At 34.9% G+C, this 25,186-nt stretch overlaps 2 protein-coding genes across 2 annotated transcripts; one reads left to right on the forward strand and one right to left on the reverse strand.

Annotated features, from left to right (window-relative positions):
- The first annotated feature begins 7,614 nt into the window (after positions 1-7,614).
- Positions 7,615-8,901, forward strand: LOC131326947 (ethylene-responsive transcription factor ERF017). Its single transcript, XM_058359867.1, has one exon. The coding sequence runs from the start codon at positions 7,850-7,852 to the stop codon at positions 8,510-8,512; it is 663 nt and encodes a 220-aa protein (XP_058215850.1). The 5' UTR covers positions 7,615-7,849; the 3' UTR covers positions 8,513-8,901.
- Positions 8,902-17,993: 9,092 nt separating this feature from the next.
- Positions 17,994-22,246, reverse strand: LOC131326942 (beta-galactosidase 15-like). The gene is made up of 17 exons (XM_058359860.1): positions 22,012-22,246; positions 21,669-21,877; positions 21,500-21,566; positions 21,313-21,405; positions 21,062-21,205; positions 20,883-20,971; positions 20,663-20,768; positions 20,467-20,554; positions 20,230-20,348; positions 19,966-20,127; positions 19,679-19,872; positions 19,478-19,581; positions 19,284-19,393; positions 18,968-19,195; positions 18,667-18,881; positions 18,292-18,568; positions 17,994-18,180 (listed from the first exon to the last, which is right to left on the reverse strand). Exons 1-17 carry the CDS (start codon positions 22,180-22,182, stop codon positions 18,073-18,075), a joined length of 2,484 nt encoding a protein of 827 aa, XP_058215843.1. The 5' UTR covers positions 22,183-22,246; the 3' UTR covers positions 17,994-18,072.
- Positions 22,247-25,186: the final 2,940 nt, after the last annotated feature.

Genomic DNA, 25,186 nt, shown 5'->3' on the forward strand with positions numbered 1-25,186 from the left:
CAAAATATCAAATAAATTAATACTCAACAGAAGACAACTATATATAGACAAATTAATGAAAACACAACTAATCCCTAAACCAACCTCCAATTGCTAAAAAGGACTTGGAATTGAAAGAATTGGATCTTCTCCACTACACGGTCATGTCCCTGGATATGTATTTTAATGATCGGGACTACATTTTTTTAAGTCTCATCATTGAGAAAATTAATCAATCACGTTTAATATCATTTTTGATCGGATATTATGTATTATTTAATTCCACTTTTGAAATTAAAAATACCTCAAGGGGTGATCTGGTATGGGTAAGGCCTTTGAGAGAGAGATTCGCTCTCTCTGAGATAGTACTAGTATATATCAAATCTTGTGGAGTCAACTCATATACTTCCTCCCCTCCGTATTGTTGGTTTTTCTTTGGAATTCTAACTTTTTAAGGAGACATTTAATAGGTGCACTTGAATTCATATTTAATGACATCATTTCTGTTATTATCCCTATGTTATACCTACTTTACAATACTTATATTCACTTTTATGAGGGATATTTTTGAAAAATCATCTAATTTTTGTTTTCACTTTTGGAAAAGGGCCGAATGGAACATCACAAAATTGAATAATGGACTAACATTAATGAACAAAGGGAGTAGAATTTTACCATGTTGGGATTGATCCTCACAAATTAGTCAAGGTACTATTAACTAGACTATTAATATCGGAGCATGCGCATTTTCTTAACTTAACTTCTTCTCACATTTGCCAAAACAATACAGTAATAATAATAATAATACTCCAATAGACTATTAATAGAATGAATTCTCTTCTCGCACCCCCCCTACACACACACCCCCGGCCCCACTCCCCCCTTCCCGAAAATATCCCCCAGAAATACAACAACCCATTTTCTCATATTTCTCTGTTATTTACTAAATAATCTTTATATTCCTTTTTTCATTTTTATTTATTTAATATTATTTAAGTGTTTCGATTTACAATCCGGTTGAATCGATGCAAAGATCTTATTTTTTTATCATTTTATCTTCAATGGTCATAATGAATTCTTGGCTCTAAGGCCTTTCAACGAGCACCCTAAGGCTCTTTATTTAGTTTTCAGATCTCTCTTAGGGTGCTCATTGAAAGGCCTTAGAACAAAAACTTCATTACGACCATTTAGGATTAAATGATAAGAAAAACAAGATCTTCGCACCGATTCAAAAGAATTCAAAATTGCAACACTTATTTTTTTTTTTTACATAATTTTCTTTTTTGTTTAATTTCTTAATCCATTTACGTTATTTAATTAATTATTCATTTATCTATTTATTTAGGTCTTTTTATTTATATATTTTACTCTTTATATGTTTTTTTTAATTATTTAATCTACCTAATAAAACACAAGGGTGTGAGGACCACACAAACATAAGTTGAAAGAATGCTGAGATGCATTTGATCCAATGACTGATGTGTGCTCTCCAACTCTCGTAAGAAAACACCCACACTCTTACAAATATATTACAAAATGTCATCGGTTTTTTTTTACCTACTGCTTGGCTTCTGGTATTGGCATAAAAAAATAAAAATATATTACAAAAATGCCCGTACATAGTGCCGTAGACATGGACAAGTACTAGTATTATATACGTGAGTAAATTTTTTTTTAATTTCATAATTCTTTTATGTTGTTGAATTTATTAATTTTGTATTTATTTATATCTTTTATCTATTTTATTTCTAACCACTTATTCAGATTTCCTTTTATCGTTTTATCTTCAACTATAACCAATCATTTATTTTTACTCTTCGACGAAATTAGTACAAGTTATATTTTAATATTCATTTATTAATTAAAATTAGTACAAGTTATATTTTAATTATTCATTTATTAATTAAAATTATAGTAAGAAGCCTTTTAAAAGTAAAACAAAAAAACTAGTAAAAGTAAAACAAAAAAAAACTAGTAAAAGTTTAAAAAAAACTAAAAAAATAATTGAAGTCTTTTAAAAGTAAAACAAAAAACTAGTAAAAGTAAAAAAAAAAGGAACAGTTATTAAAGTCTTTTAAAAGTTAAAAAAAAACTAGCATAAGTAAAAAAAAAAAGACAAAACAATAATTAAAGTCTTTTAAAAGTTAAAAAAAAAACTAGTATAAGTAAAAAAAAAAGAAGACAAAACTGAGGGGAAGAGGAGGGGCAAGGGAGGAAAGGTGGTGGGGTACGGAGGGAAAGGGTGTGTCGGGGGGTGCGAAAAGAGACTCAGAATGACCCCTTTTTTTTTTTTTAAGTAAAGTTGTGACAACCCCTTCTCCAAAGAGTAATTATTCAGTAGTGATCACTCTAAAACCATACGTTCATATGGAGTTCATACACTTAATGATCATGAACTCCACAAACGGTGGTGGAGTCAGAATTTTGAACCCAAGGGGCCCGGCATAATAGACATATATTTTTTTATCCAAACATATATACTTATTATATCATAAGATTTTTGCTTTCTAATAAATTACATTTGTACATTGAAGTGATTCTAGCCTAATGCGGTTAAAGTATATCAATCATTTTGTTTTTTTCTTTAGGCTACTTCAACTGTCACATGATTATTTTTTATGAGAATTGATAATGTCAAAACCCTTTTTGTTCTTGCCAAAACCCTTTTTGTTTATGTCAAAACTCTAGATGTACCTTGAGTTTCATGACTTAATTGTCCTCCACTATACCATTTTACTTTACTAAAATGCCCCTTCAAATTCTTACAGGGAAAAAAAACGGTGGGATTAGAAACCCAATCAACTGGTATAGCTCCCAATCAACAAGTCTACATAGAGAACCATCCTTACGGGGAAAAAAAAAAACATGGCTTCTTGCATAAAAAATGGAAGAGAGGGCCGCGGGGATCAGAAACCCAATCATGGTATAGCTCCCTTTAAACAACTGGTATAACCCCATTACAATTTCTAGGGACCAAAGAGAAAGAACAGTGAATTAACGAAGCAAGGTTCCTAATGTCTTCAATAGAAACTGATCGATACGTAGTTCCCCCAATTTTATCATTGTCATCAGAAGCTTTTTTTGTTTTTTTTTTAACGAAAATTTTTTTTTTCATTAATTTTTGAAGTTGTTACAAAGACAATGGAGTAGAACAAAAAGAATGACATCATATTCCTTACAAAACTAAGAATAATTTTGTGCCTAGTCTGAGGCCCAAACGTCATAAAAGCTTTTGACCATAGTAGCTAATTCGTTGGAATGGAATTAAAACTTGGATTTACCCAGTAACAAGCGCTGGTTTATGTTCAAGCCCTAAAAATTCAAATCCTAAGGTCCTAAGGTTGCATTTCTTTCATAGAATACTAATAAAATTAGAGGGGATTCAAGTAAAGAACAAGTAGTGGATAAAATACTATTTCTTTACCTGGAGTGATTAAAGAGTATAGAGCAATAAAATATTTGATGGGTTTAGGGAAGGATAAACAAAAAAAACCATAAATAATCCTATGGGATTTGAAAGGGCATTTTCGAGAAGCAAGTGGTATAGTGAAGGACAATTAAGTCATGAAACTCAAGGTACATCTAGAGTTTTGGTAGGAACAAAAGAGGTTTTGACAAGAACAAAAAAAAATTTAGCATTATCAGCACCCATTTTTTATTTGTGAAAGAAACTGACAAATGATAATATAAAATAACTGATTTTTTATCGAATCAAATCAAAATTATTAAGATCATAAGTAGCTATACACAAATAATTGTCAATAACATTAAAAATCAAATATATACAAAATAAAAAGGAAAATGATTTTGTCACTCCCTTTTTTTGTTAACATCATTCCCTTGTAAGTGTATTTTTGGTGATACACTTGCAGGGAAGTGATGTTAACAAAAAAGGGAGTGACAAAATCAGCAACTAATAAAAATCTTAAAATTCAGATGCTCAGAAGGCCGGGGCTAAGGCTCTCCACGCTTCAACATAACTCCGTCCTTGTCTACAAGAATACGTGGCGGTACTCCCAAACTAATGAATAATTTCACTCTTCCAAGGATACATTGTGCACTTTCTTTACTCTATAGTCTGTACTTTTGTTTGAGGGAAAGACTACAATACGATCTCTTATTTGGGTGTGTATTATATGCGCCCTCAAAATGTTATGAATTATAAAAAAAATGTTACGAATCGTATTTGTAACGCTCCCAATTTTGGGTACGTTAAAGAGACATTTTATTCAAAAAAATCAAATGGAGTCCGGCTCTTATTACAACAAAACTCCCACAAGAGTTCAATATTTACACAAATGGAAGGTGATTCTAGGGTTCCTAACTACAGCTCCTCAGCTCCTCCATTCTTGCCAGCTCCTCAGCTCCAAAAGCCTCCATGGTGATCTGCTTACCCTGATCATCTACAAAATCTGACACATTATACCAGCGTCGCCACCGATATAATATGTCAGGGTCACCAAAAGGCAACACCGTGAGCTACAAAAGCTCAGCAGGACAATCCCATACCCGCTAATCCATAACTTAAAACAACAGGAAATAATAACACATCGATTTCCACATGATACATATATACGCAGCTAACAATGACACATCCACATTCGTTAATCAACTATCGTTGGTGTCCATGTTTTTCTGTGTTTCTCCTACGCAACTCATCGTAGACCGTGTCTCCATTTTCACTTTTCATCACCAAATCAACATTTTCAAAATCCATTTTTAACACACCCAACCTCGGTTCCGCAGTTCCGGGTTCCCGAGTATCCTCACAATGGTTCCGCCGCACTGGGTTCCCATTGGCACACGATTGCACTGGCTCCGTACCGCGGATAACCAAGCCACACACCCAACCTTGGTTCCGCCGTTCCGGTCTCCCGAGTATCTTCACAATGGTTCCGCCGCACTGGGTTCCCATTGGCACACAAAACACACACCACACAATGGGCTACCATGTCCGGCCACATTGCGGTTTCCAAAACATTTCACCTTTTCAAAACACGCCTTTTCGTTAACCACACCCTAGGTGTTATGTTTCTAACTTTTTCGATTTCCGTGTCACGTTTTCATGCATAGACTCCGCGGTAGAACTTTTCACAAAAATAAGCATAAATCATTTATTGAAACTACACTAGCAAGATCATTCAACTCAATATTACTAAGCATGCTCGAAAAGATCAAAATATGAATACTTCAAATCAAGCGTTAAAATCTTATCCTTCGAAAATCGTTATATCTTACTTTTTGAGAAATTCAATACAACATATGTTTCTTTAAGACAAAGTCATTTATCCAACATGTTCATACCTCCATTAGTGAGATAAACTTATTGACAATCATGCATTTTAAACAATAGATAACCTTATCTACTTGAAACTAAACAATAGATAACCTTATCTACTTAAGGAAAACGATAAGGATATTGATACTTTGAATCAAGAACATGCTACTTTCTAACGTAGATTCTATACTATACGTAGAGTTATTGGACTAGGGACTCTACTTATACTTAGGGAAGTGAGTAGAGAAAATCTACCTTGATCCGAAACTTAGTCGGGGCCGAATAAGCTAGTTGGAAGATTTTCTACGGCGGTGAAACTTGCAAATCTGGACCGAATTTTGGATGGCAGTAACTTGGTCAATATTTGGCCGAATACGATCGTTCTTGGGTCGAAGTTGAAGCTCTCGAAGTGCTCTACGACTTTTGTGAAGGAAGTTGATCCTAGAAACTACTTTAGGCAGAAGAAAAATGGTGAGAAAGGAGAAGACAGTATGCTGTCTGGAAATAGGAATCCGAGATTTTTACTGAACTTCGGATGCCAATATCTTTGTCATTTCTTCACCGATTTGGATGGTTCTTGGGTCTAACTTGAAGGTTTCGAAGTGCTCTACAATTTTCCCGAAGGGAGTTGGTTCTAAAAACTACTTTAAGCAGGAGAAAAATGGAGATTTTCAAAGGGCAGTAGGCTGCCTGGAAAAACAGAAATGGTTTCTAGAGAGAAGTGAGAGCAAGAAGTGATGGTGTGAGTTGAATGGAAGGCATGGGGTGCTATTTATAGCCAACACTTGAGCTCCTCCTCCCTCCTCTATGGCCGGCCCCCCCTTCTCTCCTTCCTCCCATGGATTTGCTCCATTGTCATGTCCAATCAAGCTTGAAAGCATGTCAAGTCTTCCATGACTTGTCACTTCCATTTGTAGGCCAAATCTTAGGTCATCATGAAGGGTTTTGGACTTGTCAAGTCTATGGGAAGGTTGCTTGTAAGAAAGAATAAAATCATTGGCTAACTTTGTACTTTGAAAGACTAGAAATGGGTTGGCAAGTGGTCAAAAATAGGCTTAAGGCTATAATGTTGTTTGTGTAAGTAATCAAAACTCATGCACACACTCCACCCCACTCTCTCCATCCGGCCTTTCTCTCTCTCTCTCTCTCTCTCTCTCTCTCTCTCTTGTATCTATATACATCCAAGAAAATCTAGGAAAGTAAGTCTAGGATTTTAAGACTAGAATATAGGTGTGCATGCATGGCAAACTAGCCTTGCTTCTCATGGAAGCAAAATGATGGGATTCTTTGTATGACTTGTCTTGTCATGCTTATTGGCAAGTCAAAGGTCTATTAACCGAGGGACAAAAATTCTCCTAATAATTATGGACCAAGGGGTAAAGGAATATTGGTCATAATTAGGGTTTGAAATGACTAAACATAGGAATAAAATGATTACTCCTATGGTCTAATGGCTCAATAGGGTTCGGATGGTTTCATAAGGTTCAAAGACGGTCAAAAAGGTTCATCTAGAGTTAGGGAATTGTAACTAGGTGAATCGGTGATCCAGTTCCTCCAACTAATCGGTTGGGAGCTAATTCCACTTGCCAAGTAGGATTTCTAGCCAAGAAATATAATTTAAAGATTTTATCTAACTCGTTAGGAAAATATACAAGTGCTTTTATAAGCATACTTGTTTTTAGAAAATAACTAGATTGCTCGGCGTGAAAGATATAATTTTATAAGTCTCAAATCTAATTATGACGGATTATAAAAATTAAAAAGAAATTTTTTAGTAGCAAATCCAAGTAATTAAAATAAAATTTAAATATTTAACGAAATTTTTATTTACCAAAAATCAGGGTCGTTACAGTATTGCTAAAAAGTTACGAATAATATATAAGTTACGAGATACACCAAAATATTATGAATCATAAAAAAAATGTTACGAATCGTATTGCGGAAAGATTATAAATTCTAAAACAAAAATTACAAAATACACTAAAATATTATGAATGAATCATAAAATAAATATATATAGTACAATTTTTTTTAAGAAATGTGTGTCGGAGACTTTCCTTCAGTTGCTTGATCATCATCAGGGATCCGACTCTGTTGGGCCCCCAATCCCATACCTTTTTTTACTTTTGTTGTGGGGCACTGTACTAGTAAAATGTTGCTTCCTGGACCTCCGCTTCCATTTGTCCACGAGGAATAAAACACACACGTGCTCTTACACCACCGCGTATTCCCCATCTCATCCCTCTCTCTCTCTCTCTCTCACTATTACCCGCCAAAGTCTAATCTCTCTCTCTCTCCGAGTGTCCGTTTCTTCTCAAAACTCTCAAATCAACACGCCCAATTGACCCCCCCACCCCGGGTCCCACGCTGTTTCCCCCAAAAGCTCTTCACTCACTCACTCCCCCTCCCAATATATAAACAGAGCCGCCAATCCCAAAATCCCCCATCATTCACAAAAATTCGAAAGAATCCCAATCCTAACTACTCCTTAACAAATATCTGCGACGGCTTCATCGTTTCCACTCCAGTTTACAATTTTTTTTAACGTAATTTGGAAAATCCGAAACAAGTTTTAAATTTGTTTTGGCAACTATGGTGAAGCCGGAGACTGCAGGGAAGCCGGGCGAGAGATCATCGAGCGACGAGTTGAGGTACAAGGGCGTGAGGAAGAGGAAGTGGGGCAAGTACGTCTCCGAGATCCGTCTGCCCAACTGCCGCCAGCGGATCTGGCTCGGCTCCTACGACTCCGCCGAGAAGGCCGCCAGGGCCTTCGACGCCGCCCTCTTCTGCCTCCGCGGCCCCTCCGCCAGCTTCAACTTCCCCGACAACCCGCCCCAGATTTCCGGCGGGAGGTCCCTCACACCTTCCGAAATCCAAGCCGAAGCCGCCCGGTACGCGAATTCCGGTCCCTCCCAGAGCAGGGGCACGGATCGCTCGCTGTCCACGTCATCATCATCGTCATCGTCCGAAATACACGTGGAGTCTCCATCGCCGTCGGTTTCGGATGGGGTGGCCCAGATGGGCAACGAAACGGAAACGCCGCTTGACGGGTCGTTTCTGGATCTATTTTCGACCATGGGCAGCGCCGAGAATGTTACTGTACCCGGGACGTCGTTTGATATTTACCCGGATTATGATGATTTCTCCACTGACTTTTTCGTGCCGCCAATGCCTCCTAATGTGGATTACGGTGGTGAAGAAAATAATTGTGATGCCAATTTCTCACAAAATTCATCGTACCTTTGGAACTTCTAATTTAAAAAAAAAGAAAAAAAAAAGAAAGAAAGTTGGCCAATAGGTTAAAATTCGATGGTGCCTGTCTGTCAGGGATTCTTGAAATTTTTTAGTTGTTTGGATAGCTGACATTCTTTCATACATCATCATAGGACAAAATCTTCGAGAAGCTAGGAGAGCATGGATTGACCAGTTTTTTTAATGGTCTATCCTCTTTTCTTTTTTATTACATATATATATATATATATATATATATATATATACAACACTCGGGTATTTGACTTTTCATGGAGGTACAAAATAAAGTTCAATTGTCAACCAGACGTGGGACAAACAAATGTATTTCGTCTTTGTAATTTTTGTGGATTCTTTGCTTCATTTAGTGGAATAATTGTTATTTTGATCTTGAATTGAAGTGTGTATATATATATATACCTCTTTTACGATTTCTTGAAAGAGCAATATATAATGCTGACTATGATAAGAGTTTTATTAAGTTTTTTAGGGATCATAGTCATTCGTTACGAATAATTTATGCCATGGTATTCAAGGGATGTACCATAAGGTCTTACAACACATCATTAATTTGACTCTATAAAAGTTGGACCTAAAATTGCATGTTTTACAGGTTTCTTAAGTAGAGAATGACAAAATTAGTACATTTGTTTAAGGTTTATTTTGTTAGTTAAAGTACAAATTATACAAAAATAAAAATAAAATAATATCTTGCATGTATATGTACATCATTTCTTCATTCCTGACACAAAAGGTGAAAAGAACAAACCACAACCCACCCCCCCAGGACGGCTCCACCTTAGGAGTTCCATAGTCAACTGAACACTCAAACAAATTTTTTTTGCTTAGAATACATATAAAATTTATGGGGCTAGGCTTTTTTTGAACACCCAACGTAAATGTCAATTAACACCCAATACTAAAAGCCTTAAACATTAAACACAAAAAGAATTGAACACCTAACCCAAAACTAATTGAACACTTAATCCCAACCCAATTACAGCCCATCAATTCACATAATTCATATTTGAATACTTAATACATTATTTCAAATAAAGCACATAATCATAATAAAAAAATTATAAAAAGAAAGTAAAAAGAAGAATCTATTTGTGTAAATATTATACTCTGTGTTCTCTCTCCATCTTTTTGTCGATGGTCTAAATGTGTTAATTTCGCATTCATGACAATAACTATTTTTTTTTATCTAGCTAGCTTATAAAATTATGGACAAAGCTTTAAAAAAAATCAACTACATTGCAAATCCCGTTAACTTGAATAATATTCATTCGAATTTAAGATTACGATAGAAAATCTCATCATGTTATTCTAGAGAATAACATATTTTCGAGAAGGTCAACCCCAACGTATTCGCTACAATTTCGTTCAAAAAGGTTTTAGTAGATTAATATGCTAGTTAAACGTTGGCACAAAATATGAAAACTCATTTAGGACAACTGTAAAATTTTACCCCTTCGAGTCTCGAAACACTGTCTATTATAAAATACAACAACTTTCAAAAAAAATAATATTTTGTTAAAAAAAATAGTATATATTTTTAAGTTCTTATTTTGCCTCGTAGTTCTTTTTTTTTCTTTCTTAGAAAAGAGGTCATGTTTTTTTACCGTACCATTTATACAACTATATGAGATTCTGTACATATATTATTGGTTAATAAATCAAATGGTAAAATTAAGGTAAATTCTGAACACCCTATCATAAATTTCTGGAGCCGCCACTGCCCCTATGTGTGTGCATGCGCATATATGAGTAGTAGGAAATAACTATGGTCCTAGAATTGAGGCAGTATTTTTATACCTAATGAAGTGACTAAAGTACTGTCTAATAGAGCAACCAACCATAAAATTCATTCTTGTTAGCTATGCAAAACAAGTGAAAAGATAGAGCCGAATGGAGATGCTCTTAGTACTCATATTGTTAATACTCCATCTATCCCATTTTGGTTGTCTATTTTTGTTTTTCGTGCCGTTCTTTTAACGCTTATATCTTCCAATATGAATCTTTAAAAATATGCAATATGGATCTTATTTGATAGTTTTTTATTAGATCTATAATACAAAGTTTTCAAAATTATGAAAAACATTGTAGATTGAGAGATATAAACGTTGAAAAAACGACACTAAAAACAAAAATGGACAATTAAAATGGGACGGAGAGAGTAATTAGGTCGAACGTTATAGTTTTTACTATTGTTGAGACAAACTTCTTATACAAATCTGACGTCGAAGCAATATGCACCACCCACGTGCAATGATAAATAGTTAGATTAACACATGAAACAATATAGTGCAAAGTCCACTTTCATCCATGTCGTTATCGTCATGTGTGGATACCCCCATCATGGTTCAAAATTCACCACATAACCTACTTGTGGTTTTCAAAATGTGCGAATAGACCCCTTACCTTCATGTTTTCCATCCATATTAACAGAAGTGTATCTCAAACGCCTCTAGAATGTAATCTAAGTCGTTCATTATGTATTAAATAAAGAATAGAGTATCTCTATAAAAAAATCATCTCGATCAGGTATCAATAACTCAGTAATCTAATTTTTAGTAAATTCAAATTTGAAATTTTAATTTTATAACAAAATTGATTCGACCATGAGCTTTTCATTTTTTGATTGACTTGAATTTTGGCAAATATGTAGTACTCGTCAAAATTTACAATATCAACAATTTGAATTCAATTTTTAATATAGGAGATGGTGTGGTTAGATTTAAAAAATAAGAAGAATCAAGTGACATGATGATGGTATATTGATTTTTTAATGTTGTGTCCGTTAATATGGATGAAAAATATGACGGCAGGTAGTTTATCCACACATTTTCAAAATCACAGGTAGGTCATGTGGTTAATTTGTAACCATAAGAGGGATATCCGCACATAGTGATAACTATAGGGAGTCAAAATAGACTTTGCCCAACAATATACTTGTAAAAAAAGTACTATTCTCCTTTAGGAAAAAAATAATGATGTCCAGACTCCAAAGATGATGCTTTTTTTTTAGGGAGGGCAAGAGAATAATTTCACCTACCAAACTCACCTAGGCAATTGCTGACTAGGGAGAGGTAGAGTGAACCCTTTAAACACATACATACACACACAAAAATGATGCTGACTCCCTAGCTATATATATATATATATATATATATATATATATATATATATATATATATAGGGATTTTCCAGTGAGGGATCCAGCAGGGCTTATCGTGCGGGACTCCCCTTTCCCGATTGAATTGTGATATCCGAGCCGCTCAATATGTTCAGAACGTGATTTTAAGAGTACTCGTGAGGAATCAGCAAAAAAAATGATCGGGAAGGGCTTGATCTGAGCAGTTTTTTACCGAACCGTTCAATAAAAAACTATTCGGATCAAGTCCTTCCAAATCATTTTTTTTGCTGATTTCTCGAGGGTACCCTTAAAATCACGTTCTGATCACTTTAAGTGGCTCGGATCCTCGCAATTTGATCAGGAAAGGGGAGCCCCGCACGGTAGGCCCGTGCAGGATCCCTCACTAGAAACGGACTCTCTCTCTCTCTCTCTCTCTCTATATATATATATATATAAATATATATATATATATATATATAAATATATTCAATATGGATCTTGTTTGATAGATCTCAATTTATTTTATTAAACAAAGTTTTCAAAATCATAAAAAACATTATAGATTGTGAGATATAGACAATATTTTGGGATATTCCAAAAAGGAAACAAACGGAACAAAGTGGGACGGAGGGAGTATATAATATTAATCCACAAAGCATGCTGCTTTCCCTTTTGAGATCGACAACTTTATCATAATCTTTATAGTAATTATTAATACATACAATTAACTTGTTACAACAAACACATGGTTTTTTAAGTTAAAAATTTAACAAGGAGTTTCCAATGTTTGTTTGGTTATTTATAAAACAGCTAAACGGCCTGTGGAATTTGACTGACTGATGCGATCGCGTTGGTTTAAGAATGCATTAATCAAGCAAAGTTCATAGTAAACACGCAAAAGCTAAGCCACTCCTGATTAAAAGAACCGGAAACAGCAAATAATTGAATGAAAAGAACAAAAGAAATTGCATAAAAGAGCAAGCGAGAGAAATTGTCTCTAGAAGGATTTGACAGAAAAAGCACATGGGGCACGTGATATTCCCATTTGGGGATTCTATAACCACTCTCATTCTCTCTTTGATCAGAAGCAGCGGTTTCAGAATTTTCAGTAGGTAATGTGTGGTGGCTAAGGACATAAACCTGATTAATTATCTGTGGGTAATATAGTTAGGTGGACCACGGCCCACCCCCATCAAAAGAATAGCCGCATGTGGGGGTATTCCACTTTTGAAAAAAAAAAATATTTTTTGAAAAAAAGAAGGTAATTTCAAGCTCAAAAATTATGTGTTTACGCAAATAATTTTTCTATCAATATGGATCTTATTTGATAGATCTCATTAAGATCTTTTAAATGGTGCAAAAAAATTGAAAAAATATTTTTCATTTTCATTATATTTGAATTTGAAATTACTTTTTTTTTTTTTCTAAAAACTATTTTTTTACGAAACCGGAACACCCCGTACGGAGCTCTCTCAAGTGCTGAGTCATCTTAACAATCAAATCAATAGTTCAGATAAATATTGTGAGGTGCTTTTTCCCCCCGACCGCACCCCCTCCTAGTGCAGAGTCATCTAGGGAGTATGTAATGAGCTCTCTCTAGTACAGAGTCATCTCAACAATCAAATTAATGGTTCAGATAAATATTGTGAGGTGTTTTTGGCTCCCGACCCCACCCCCTCCTTTCCTGTTTTAACACACACAACCACCCCACTCCCCCTAAAGTAATATTTTATTTATTTAGTTTCTAAATTGTTTTATCTTTTATTTATATTTTTTTCTCATTTATTTATTTAATAAACTTTATATCTTTTTTCTTTCTTATTTATTTAATAATATTTATTTAACTAAATTCCTCTTTTATTTAATTTCTTAAATCTTTTATTTTATTTATAATATTTTGTTTAGATTTTCTTCTTACTTTTTGTTCTTCAATTATAACAACTCATTCAGATTTTTTTCTTCTTACATTCTTATCTTCAATTATAACCACTCATTCAGATTCTCTTCTCATCTTTTTATCTTCAATTATAACCACTCATTCAGATTTTATTCTTACATTCTTATCTTAAATTGTAACTATTTATACAAGAACATTATTTTCTTCATACCACTCATTCTGGTTTCCTTCATACAAGAATCTCAATACTTCCTCAACATATATTTTAGTAATTCATAGAATAACATTATGGATGACTACAACTTTTCATTTTCAGATAGTTGGTCAGTTGAGGATGATGTTTGTAATGGGGAGAACATCTCCCACAATAGTCACGATTATACACCCGAATTTACCACTTACCAGGTTAGTTATTACTGTTGTTGTTTTGTATATTCATTATTTATTTTAAAAGTAGAGAAAATATGTTAAGATTGGTTAATGTTGTACTTATACATATTCATTTTTTTTATATAGATGTGAAAATAGAGAAGATATGTTAGCTTGGGCACGAAGGTTGGTCTAAAATATGGTATTGTTGTGGTTATTATAAATTTTGCTAAGTTAAAAGGTGGCAAGCTGCCGAGGTGTATTATTGGTTGTGAAAGAAGAGGAAAGTACGAACCACCACAGTATCTGGTTGAAAGGGCAATCCTTGCAAAGAAATATTGGGACTAAAAAATGCGATTGCCCATTTCGACTGCGAGGTATACCAAACCTCCATACGGTGTCATGTGTGGTTTAAAGGTTTCTTGTGGTTTCCATAACCATGAAATAGCATTGAGGGCTACGAGTACCCGTCAAGGTTAAAACCAATGAAGAAATAATTTTTGGTCGACATGGCTAACAACACCGCGCCTTGTGAAATTTTTAATATTTTGAAGGAAAAAGACCCGTCAAACATTAAGAGAATCAAGAACGTTTATTACGCAATTTTTACAAACAAAGAAGCCAAAGTGGACGGTCTAACTTCTATTCAGTATGTCATACGTCAATTACTTAAGAAAGAATACCTCCATAAATTTCTTACAAATCCAGATACCAATGAAATCACAGATATTGTTTGGGTTCATCCTATAAGCCTAGAACTATCTGCCAACTTTCCGTCTATATTGATCATTGATGCCATGTACAAGACCAATGAGTATCTGAAACCATTATTAGAGCTTGTGGGTATCACATCTACATGGCGAACTTACTCGCTTATGTTCGCATATCTTAGTAATGAGAGAGAAGAGCAACTGACATGGACATTGAATTCCTTAAAAAATTGGATGCTTCAAAAGGGGGCATCGTTGCCATTGGTGTTTGTTTCAGATCGGAATTTAGTGCTTATGAACGCCATTGAAGTATGTTTTCCCACAACACGTCACATTTTGTGTATTTGACACATAAATCAATGCGTCATGAAGAACTGCAGCCGTGTGCTTGGTCCGAAATGGAGGCGTTTTTTTGTGTCATGGCACTCACTTATCAATTCATCTACACAGTCGTCTTTCCAACGGAAATGGCAAGCCATGTGCGACGAGTTTAGCCAATTCTCGACTGTCATAACTTACCTGAGGGAAACATGGTTAAGGTCATATAAAGAGCGATTTGTTTTAGCATGGACAGATACACGTATTCACCTCAGAAGCAATTCAATTCAAACGTATAATCACTTTATAACTTTACTATTTCAATTTTGTGCATTTCTCTACTACACTAAGGAATACTTTTTGATACTTTCCTATTTAAACACAATGCATTATTCTATTACAGGGCAGAGTCTGCACATGCGAGGCTAAAACTATATTTAGGTGATACCATGTCATCGCTACAAATATCTTTTGATAAAATATAAAAAATGTTGAAAAATCAGTTCAAAAAAATTAAGAAGTTGTTCGAGAAATCTATGAACATTCCACGCTACAAACAAGTATGTGACTACATTTTGATCAAGTAAGGTGTCGCATTTCATTAGAAGCAATGGAGTTCATACACGTTCAGCTAGAAAGCGCTTTAGAAGTATCCCCCCACATCGCCGGTTATTGCAACTGTACGATCAAAATCACACACGGATTGCCATGCATGTACGATCTTGCATATTATCGTTCCATTTTCACTCCAATTCCACTATGGAGTATCCACGCTCATTGGACTAGGTTGTCTTACACAAGATGGATCCATTTATGTGAAAGCATATCATAGACAGGTTTATCGATATGGCATATCCATCTTATAGCACAGTTCGACCTCTATCGTACAACATAGAGCATAGAGGTCAACTTGCAGTTAGAGATGGGCAAAATACACGTCGCATACCTTCTTTTTTAGAAGCATCCATTTCAGGATCAAGGACTACAACATCGCGAGTGAGAGGGAGAGGGAGACATGGGAGGGAGTCGGGGGTTCGCAACACTCAACCAACCCATTCACAATCTCCAGTTCCACCCATCCCTGATCGCTACATTCAGCGATTACCTCAGGCTTATCAACGTTATATTTCTCACATTGTGGATTCAGGGCGATAGCTACACAAATTGGGTATAGTAAGAATGATTGGAATCAAGTACGAGAGGAGCTTATTGAAGAAATTCGACAAAATTATGATCTATACAGTGTGATTTATCCAGCACATGATTGGGCAAATCATCTACTACACTTATTGGATTACTTCGAGCATAGGGCACCAATGGCACATTGGATGGAGTCTATGATTTGGGAGTTGTCATCGCAACAAGGTACAATCTTGTACTGCATACATTTGAGGCGAATGCTTTCGGTTGTTTTACTCACTTGCCATTGAGGTCCCCTATAGTTCCAGTCGAAGACCGTCGAGAAATTGCTATTGCCCGTGTTGACCATCACTTTGTGCAAGTTTTCTTAGAACCTCATTACCTTGTACCACCCATCCCAACATGGTGGTAGGAGTATGCAGATGGACTGCTAGTTATGGAACATGTATGCAATTCTGGTACGAAGTAATGGGTACAAGCGCGCTGGAGCAGAATTTGGAGAAAATATTGTTTAGAATTTGTGTTTGTATGTATTTTCATGTATTGACAATATATACTCAATTAGAATAAAATAAAATTTTGTTTAAATTTATTTTTGTTGATTAGAAGTTATTTTTATTATTTATTGTTAAGACAAATTAATTAACTAATTAAAATAATATAAATTTATTAAATATAAATTCAATTTTAATTGAAAATATAATTTGAGTTAACCAAATTAAAATTAAAGAGTGGTGCTTAAATAAATAAAGATAAAAAATTAAGTAAATAAATAAAGTAAGTGAACAAATAAAGAATTAGAAAATTAAAATAGATTTGGGGGAGGGGGGGGCAATCTACTATATATTTGTTACTCACTTTGTTTCAATTGAGAGGTTTTTTTGGGATTCTAACTATTTAAGGTGACATGCAATAATTACACCTACAATGCCTATCATTTCTACCACTACCCCTATATTTTACCTACTTAATTTATAACAGTTATATTCACATGTGAGGCACACTTTTGGAAAATCACCAAATTTTTTCTTCTATTTTTGGACAAAGAACCATCATTTTGGAACAACCCAAAATGAAATAATGGATTTTCAATTTGGAACGGAGAGTAACTCTTTCAACTTAACTTTGACCGGTAAGAGTACTTTAGCAAATCAGAATCATCGATAGTCAAAACGGAAGGTTGGATGCTACACTACAGGGTGCACCATGCACTAGAGGGAGCTCACTATAGGTCCCCGAGTCTCTTTCTACCACCCTTCATCCCATTTTGTTTGTTTGTTATGAAAAATTGTGCCATTTTGACACCAAAAAATAAACTAATTTTAAGAATAGTTTTGTACTATCGTGCATCATTCAAAAAAGTCTTATTGAAATCTTTTGACTAGTGCTAAAAACTCGAATATTTATTTCGAAGACTAATATATTTTGAGATAAAAAAATGACATGGTATCCCGTTGAGTACAAAGATGAATGGAACAGAAGGAGGACTAGTATTAAATTAAGCTCTGAACATAACCTAATATCGGGTGAACATTGCTTGCACCAAAAAACAGAAAAGCAAAATGCATCTTTTACTTTGAAACCTAACCTTCTCACCATATAACTGGTTTTTGAATTGGTCCTCTTAAACTGCATGTGTATGCTAACATCGAATTCGTCTTAGCTCTAGGTTAATACTAATGTTTTGAACTACTGGTCGGTTACTATAAAGCTGAAATGGCAATTTTCTGGCATCCATTTTTTATGTTTTCAGGACATGACTGGGATCATGCTAGCCAGGAACCAAGCCCATGCTACTCAGGACATGCATTTCAAAGATTAACGAGTTAAAAAATGAGAAATATTTTGAGATAAGAAATCCCAGTTTCCAACTGTCAAGGAACTAAAAAAAATCATCACCAGTTTCCAAATTATGAAAAACCAAAATCCTCGGTATCCCTATCAAACTAGTAGTATTCACTAAGCACTACTACTAATTATCTCGTAACAAAAATCAACAAATAGCCTCCACCGCGAGCCTCTTAGCCGTACTGCTGCAATTTGTGGACCCAAAAACATCCTCGGAGGCTTGAATTGAACAGTTCTCCTTCCCAACACATGCCTGCAAACAGACACACAAAAAAACCCGAAAACAACAAACAGATTACAAACTACACTTTCAACTTTACTCAGTTAGTAGTAATAACGAAACAGACAGCAAACAAGTAATTACCTTTCGCACAATGTCCAAAGCGCCGTTCCCTCCTTCACAACTGCCTTTATAGAATGAACCACAAGATCCTTGCGGGTCACCAAAACTTGCAAAACTAATAGCAGAAATGGGGCGACCTTGGCATGACAATTCCATATCTTCGTTCTCATAGGCATTTCCACAAATAGTCCCGGCCGCGACAGTTTGGAAGTTAACAAGCGATGGGTTGCCTCCTAATTCTTCGAAAACTACCAATGTATTCACGTCGTTGGTCATAAAAGAACGAGGGACATGGTACCTAAGCATCAAAATTAAAATTAATTAGGCATTGTACATAATCTCAAGAAGAGTTATTAACCATGAAAACAATTACGTAGAACGGAATTTTTCTCTCACCATCTTTGTGTAGGTTGCCCACAGTTCGAAACACATTTGCTACTGCCGTATTCACCGCGATAATCACAAGGCTCGGTACTACAGCCATCTTCTTCAGCCAAGTAACTTGGCCAATATCGGCCGATACTCTGGCCATTGACCCAAGCTTCACCTTTTCCCATGCCTTGCAAATCCAATGCCACTGGATCTGTACCCAATGGAGCTTTGAATGTCGTCTGATAAAAAAGGAAAAACATATAGAGTCATTTCCATTTCCTAATCAACAGAAACATTAGTCATGCGAACTCTGTAATTGAATTACCTTGTACCATGTCATCATCCTGTTGATCGGGAGATTCTCTGCTTGCCATTTTGACGCATATCGCGAATCTAAACTGTACACCTTGTTGTCAAGACCATGCAACCCAACCTCGTATGTCCATTTATGCGATGACAAATCCTTAATAACGCTCTCATCACCCTTTCTCCCAATTAACTCAACAGGACCGGGTAATCCAGATTCTATCATGTCGAATTTTGGACCATAGTTCTGCTCAAAAATAGAAAGAAAAAAAAATCCATAAAAGAACGATTTACAAAATTCTTCCAAACCAAGACATGAATTGTAAAAAATTTACCTGGAATCCAACAGTAGCACTTAGCAATGTGATTTGGTTTTTTCCAGGATTCAACTTCACTTTCTTCTCGAAAACGTAGTTGAAAATTCCATATGTCGCCCAATGAGAACCTACCATGGAATTAAGTTCGACACAACAAAATAAGTACAGAAACCTGTAACGAGTAATCTAAATCCATTGACAGGATAATTTACCTATGTATTCTCCATTGAGGTAAGCGTGAAGCATATGACCAGTGCCATTCACTCTAATTGACATATCGTCACTCCAAAGTGGGTCATCTTCTTTGATATTCACGCTATTAATCAGCAAGATATAAACTTAATAAGTTAGAAATATAAAATATAAAAGTTACTGCCAAAAAAATGTATGACAAAATTAAGGGCTATAATTACCTTGTCATATACCATAGGTAATCCGAAATGTCGTCAATTACTTTTTGATCGACCAAATGACTTGCTGCCACGTGACCTTTTCCAAGTTGAACAGTGTCATTAGTGGTCTCAGGCCTCCATGTCCAACGCAGAGCAACTGGTTCACTTTCTGCTTGGTTTTCCCTTTTTACCATGACATTTGTTTGCGTATTCAACTATAAGAAAAAAGATTTAAGTTCAATTTTACTCAGAATTCCAAAGTAAACAACAACATAAAAATCATGCTTGAGTTGAGTTATTTTCTATACCTTCGCTGTGTTATATGCTTCATTTTTGCAGTCAGGGAGAATGCTGACAGACCAAGCAGGTACGCTATATTCGCTTTCTTGGAATGTGACGATGGCATCACCGGTTGTGTTTGTATTACCAATGAAGCAACTTGATGTTTCATTAGTGGCATAGATCGTAACCTATATTATTTTAAGAAATAAAAAAATTGTAACGGGAGAGTAATATTTTATTCTATTCTGTTGTGTAAAACCCCAATTTTTATAAATGAATTTACGACTCACCGAAACGCCATTCCCTTGATCAGTGTTGGTAATGTTCCCATGTGTGAGTGTCCTTTCCATTGATTTCAGCACACCATGAAGCTGCTTCAGATGCCCCCACTTAGGTTGATTCAAATTGCCTAAAACAAGAAAATATAAATAAATATATACTAGAAATAGAGACATGCAGAATCCCTTGGATAAATAAAGCATCTAATCTAATCTAATGCTAGAAGAATAATGTATGTAGCTTATTACCGTATTCGTCGATAGGAGCATCATAGTCATATGACGTGGTAATGTATGGACCGCCCGCCGTTCTCCCAAAATTAGTCCCACCATGGTACTGGAGTAGTAGTGAAAACTCAATTAATTATGGATATCTACTAAATAGAAGAAAAAAAAAACTGTAATTACAATAGTATTGGAGTATTAATTAAGACGAAATACAAACCATGTAGTAATTTTGGAAAGTGCCCCCCCTCTGGAAAAAACGTGCAACAGCATAAGCAACATCCTCTGCAGCCCTATGTGGATCTTTACCACCCCAATTCTTAAACCTAAAACAAGATTGTGAAACAAGAAGTTTAATTCCCCACAATTCTCGAATCAGAAAAGTAATAATACTCCACATACCCAGCATAAAAATAAATAAATAAAAAATTTGAACTAACCATCCAGTCCAATTTTCAGTCCACATCTTAGGGCTGTTGGGATTGTTTGGTGTGAATGAATCACAATAAAATCCATTGCACGTATTTATCTGTTTAAAACAAATAAAAGAAATTACAGGATACATAAATAAACTTAATTGAATGTCAAGGTAATTTACGAATTGTGGTAATGTACGTACCATTGGCTGGGGTGCATCATCTTGTTGGCACATAATCCACGGAACTCCGACGTCTAACGTTTCGGCCATGTTCGCACACCAATCTACGTATGCTTTTCCGGCAGCTCCGTACGATGCCATGACATTGCCATATTCATTCTCAATCTGTTATATTATGATGAAAATTAAGATTTTATTACAAGTACGTACATGAAAACGAAGAAACATATATAACACCGAGCTAGTAAAGAAAAAGAATTTTTCATAGAAACCTGAGCTAGAATAATGTTCCCTCCTTGTGATGCAAAAAGTTTCTCTTGTTTAACCATATCTACGATCAAGGTCGTGAAATTTTGCATCTCATTCTACACGGAAAAAAAATATAAAACATGTCAATAAAAAGTATATCCGTCATGAATATTTGAAACTTGGAGTTAGGAAGTACGTAATTGTGATTACCATGAAAACATCGTTCGCCGTCCGAAGCTCAATGCCAGGCATATTGTGCAACCATAAAGGAAATCCACTGATAGAAATTAGGAAAAAATTACGGTCATCAAGTCATGAAAGTAAAATTTGAGTCGTAACGAAATAAATTTACAGAGTTGTAGAAAAAGAAAAAGCTTACCCGTAATTCCATTCAGCACAAACATAAGGTCCAATCCGGAGAACAGCGTAGAGACCTTCAGATTGAATGGTTTTGAGAAATCTTATGAGATCATTGTTCCCACTGAAATCGTATCGACGACGAACTGGCTCATGGGCATTCCAGAATACATACGTCTCGATTGCATCGAGCCCACCTTCCTTTGCTTTTTTGATCAGATCAGGCCACATCTAACCATCATCAATCAATTAACACTAAAACAAGTTAGACAATCCAATCCACAAGACGCCGACTTTCGTCGAGAAAAATAAAAAGACTCCATGCAAAAACAATTAAGGGGAGATAATGAGGGGGGTTAATTTACCTCTGGAGTGCTTCGGGGATAGTGAATGGAACCAGAGAGCAAGATTCTGCGTTCGCCATCTATGGTAATGGCCCGACCATCGTGGGAGACTTCCACGGCGTAAAACAGAGGACTAATCAAAGCAATGACCGAAAGAAACAGAGCAAAACCAACATAATTCGAAGAACCCATCGTCTGCCTGCTAATGTAACCAAAATATTACTGTACTCATTCCCGATTGTTATTATGTTCTATCTATCAATGTGTCTATCCATCCATATATATACTCGTAGGAATGAGTAAGATAAGGATGAATCAGTCTTATGCCCGCCCAAAAAAAAAAAAAAAAAACAGCTATCTAATCAAGAAGATATATCCGAATTCAATGGGTACTCTTATCTATGTTGGATAACCTCGTCAAATTCAACATCCTAATGTACTTCTAGCTCCACGACTCAAAATCTTTGATACAATTACTCCTAGTCCGTGTCCTCCACCCCCGAACTATTACTATAATTATCGTATAATTTGTTTTCCCCCACAATGAAATGATTTGTGTTTAAGGTGATTTCATTAATGTTTGATTCGGTCAAAAAATAGAAAGAAACTAAAATGCAGAGAGAGCGAGCACCAATGAACCCTTTTTACGCGAAATTTATCTCATAGCGCGCATCAGCATAGACTACTTTTTTACGTAAATTGGCTGGTTATCACTGCATTAGACTACTTTTTATTTTATTTTATAAGAAATCAAAAAAAAAAAAAACTGAAAAAGGAAAAATTGCTGAGACATGAGTTGTTGCATTACGTGGTAGTCTAATGCAGTGAAAAAAACCAGTAATGCTACACGCACAGCAAATGTGCACAGATTTTGTGCGCAGATTTTTTGTGGGGCCCACTACGGGTCCCACACAAATAATCCGAGCCGTTCATTAAATGTAAAACATTTTTTCAAGGTCTCCCGCAAAAAATCAGCTCAATCCGGTATCTATAAGTGTTTGATTCAATCATTTAACTTTTCATTATCCTGAGATTCGAATGAAAAGTTAAATGATTGAATCAAGTATCTATGAGTATTGGATTGAGCTGATTTTTTGCGGGGGCCCTTGAAAAAATGATTTACATTTAATGAACGGCTCGGATTATTTGTGTGGAACCCATAGTGGGCTTCACAAAAAATCTGTGCACAAAATCTGTGCACATTTGCTGTGCGTGTAGCATTACTGGAAAAAAACTGAAAGAAAGAAAGAGGAAAAAGGGAATTGGATATTCGGTTGGGCTTATTACGAGTTAGATTGGATTTGTGGTTGAGCCATTATAAGACTTGGTTTTTCGGCTAAATAAGCCACTTAGCTTTTTTTTTCTTTTTTTATATTCATTTTTTTTTTGCATTTGTTAATTTTTTTTTCAATTTTTTAGGGTTATTGCTTCGTCATAACGAGAATGAATCTAAAAAGTAAAAAATTACGATCGAAACCTATTTTTTTTAATAAAGACAAAAATAAGCCAATTTTTTCATCTTTATTCAAAAAAATTTGGATTTCGATCGTAGTTTTTTACTTTTTAGATTCCTCTTGTCATGAATAAGCAATAATCTCCAAAAAATTGGCAAAAAACTAACAAATGCCAAAAAAAAAAAATTGAATAAGGACAACAAAAAAAGAAGAAGCTAAGTGGCTTATTTAGGGAAAATTTAAATAATCATCATCTTTATCCATGTCATGTAAGAATTCATCCCACCCACTTTGCATGCTTATGTTTTCATCATTTCAATGCATGAATTACCCTTATTACCCTTTTATTATGATATCTATATAGATATATACATTAATTGTTTCCTAAATTAAGGGAATTGGGATGAATATCAATCTCTGCAATTAAGTGAGATATCAAATGAGGATTTCCTAAATTAAGGGGATTGAGATGAATATCAATCTCTGCAATTAAATGAGATATCATATGAGGATTCAAATTTTCAAAAGGCAAATTTTCGTAGTTGTTCATCTAGTTTTATGGTTGTCTCAATTTCGTCCCTCTAATTTCAATTGTCTTAATTTCGTCTCTGTAGTTTGTTTTACGTTCCAAATTGGTAGGGCTCTCTTAGGGTGCTCATTGAAAAGCCTTAGAGCCAAAAATCCATCATGAACATTTAAGATAAAATGATCAGAAAAATAAGATCTTCGCATCGGTTCAAACAGATTAAAAATTGGAACACATAATTTTTTAATTATATTGGCGAAATCTACGGGGACAAATCATTATCTTTTCTGTTGGGACTCCAGAACTTAACTTTCCATCCCAAAATTCATTACTATATAATAGTATGTAAAAGGGCAATATTGGGGTTTATTTTAACGTGGGGATGAAAACATAAGTGTTCAAAATGACAAGGATGAAAACATAAGTCGCGTTTGGGTTGAGAATGAATATTTAAGTACCCCTTATTTAGCCGAACAACGCCTACATAAAAGTAGAATGAACGTACAAGATCCATATCGACTATACTTCAATAATGGAATCAAATGTAGGCATAAGAAAGTCATTTTCAAATTTCTCCCATACCGATGTTCTAAACCATCAGTCTGTGGATCAAACCGAGGAGACCAAGGAATTAATATGTTGTCTAAAATTGGTACGCGCGCACGTTGTGTAAAAAAGATCGCTTGTGTTAGGTTAGGCCACCTAATTGTGTTAAGTATAACACAGCACATGATATATACTTTCATATATGAGGCGTCTTTTGAACTTAAAAGTCGGACAGACGTATTTGGGATAGTTTTATTTGACCGTCTTTTCCTAATTACTTTGCGTTGCTTGTTTTAATATATATTGCAAAAGCTTTAGTTTATTTACTTTATTTATAAAAAAAAATACCATGTGCATCAAAAAATAGCCTAATCAAACTACTAGTGTCACTAGCAAATGGAATTAGGAATCTTTATATGAAAAATAATACTGTAATATTAGACATATGAAGAAAAAGATGGCACTAGAGAAACATAATTGCTATTCACCACTATCAGTGCGATTTCCATAGATATTCTTTCCTTATAATAATAATCCACCACTATAGTGTATTTTATATTTATTTTACGAAATGTTTAACAAAGAAATTAAGTAACATTGCGTGGCTAACAGGGACACTGCTGATGTGTCATTCAGAATTATTATATATATTTTTTCAACTTTTTGCATA

Source organism: Rhododendron vialii, chromosome 5a (assembly GCF_030253575.1).
Source record: "Rhododendron vialii isolate Sample 1 chromosome 5a, ASM3025357v1".
In the NCBI taxonomy this organism is placed as follows: domain Eukaryota; kingdom Viridiplantae; phylum Streptophyta; class Magnoliopsida; order Ericales; family Ericaceae; genus Rhododendron; species Rhododendron vialii.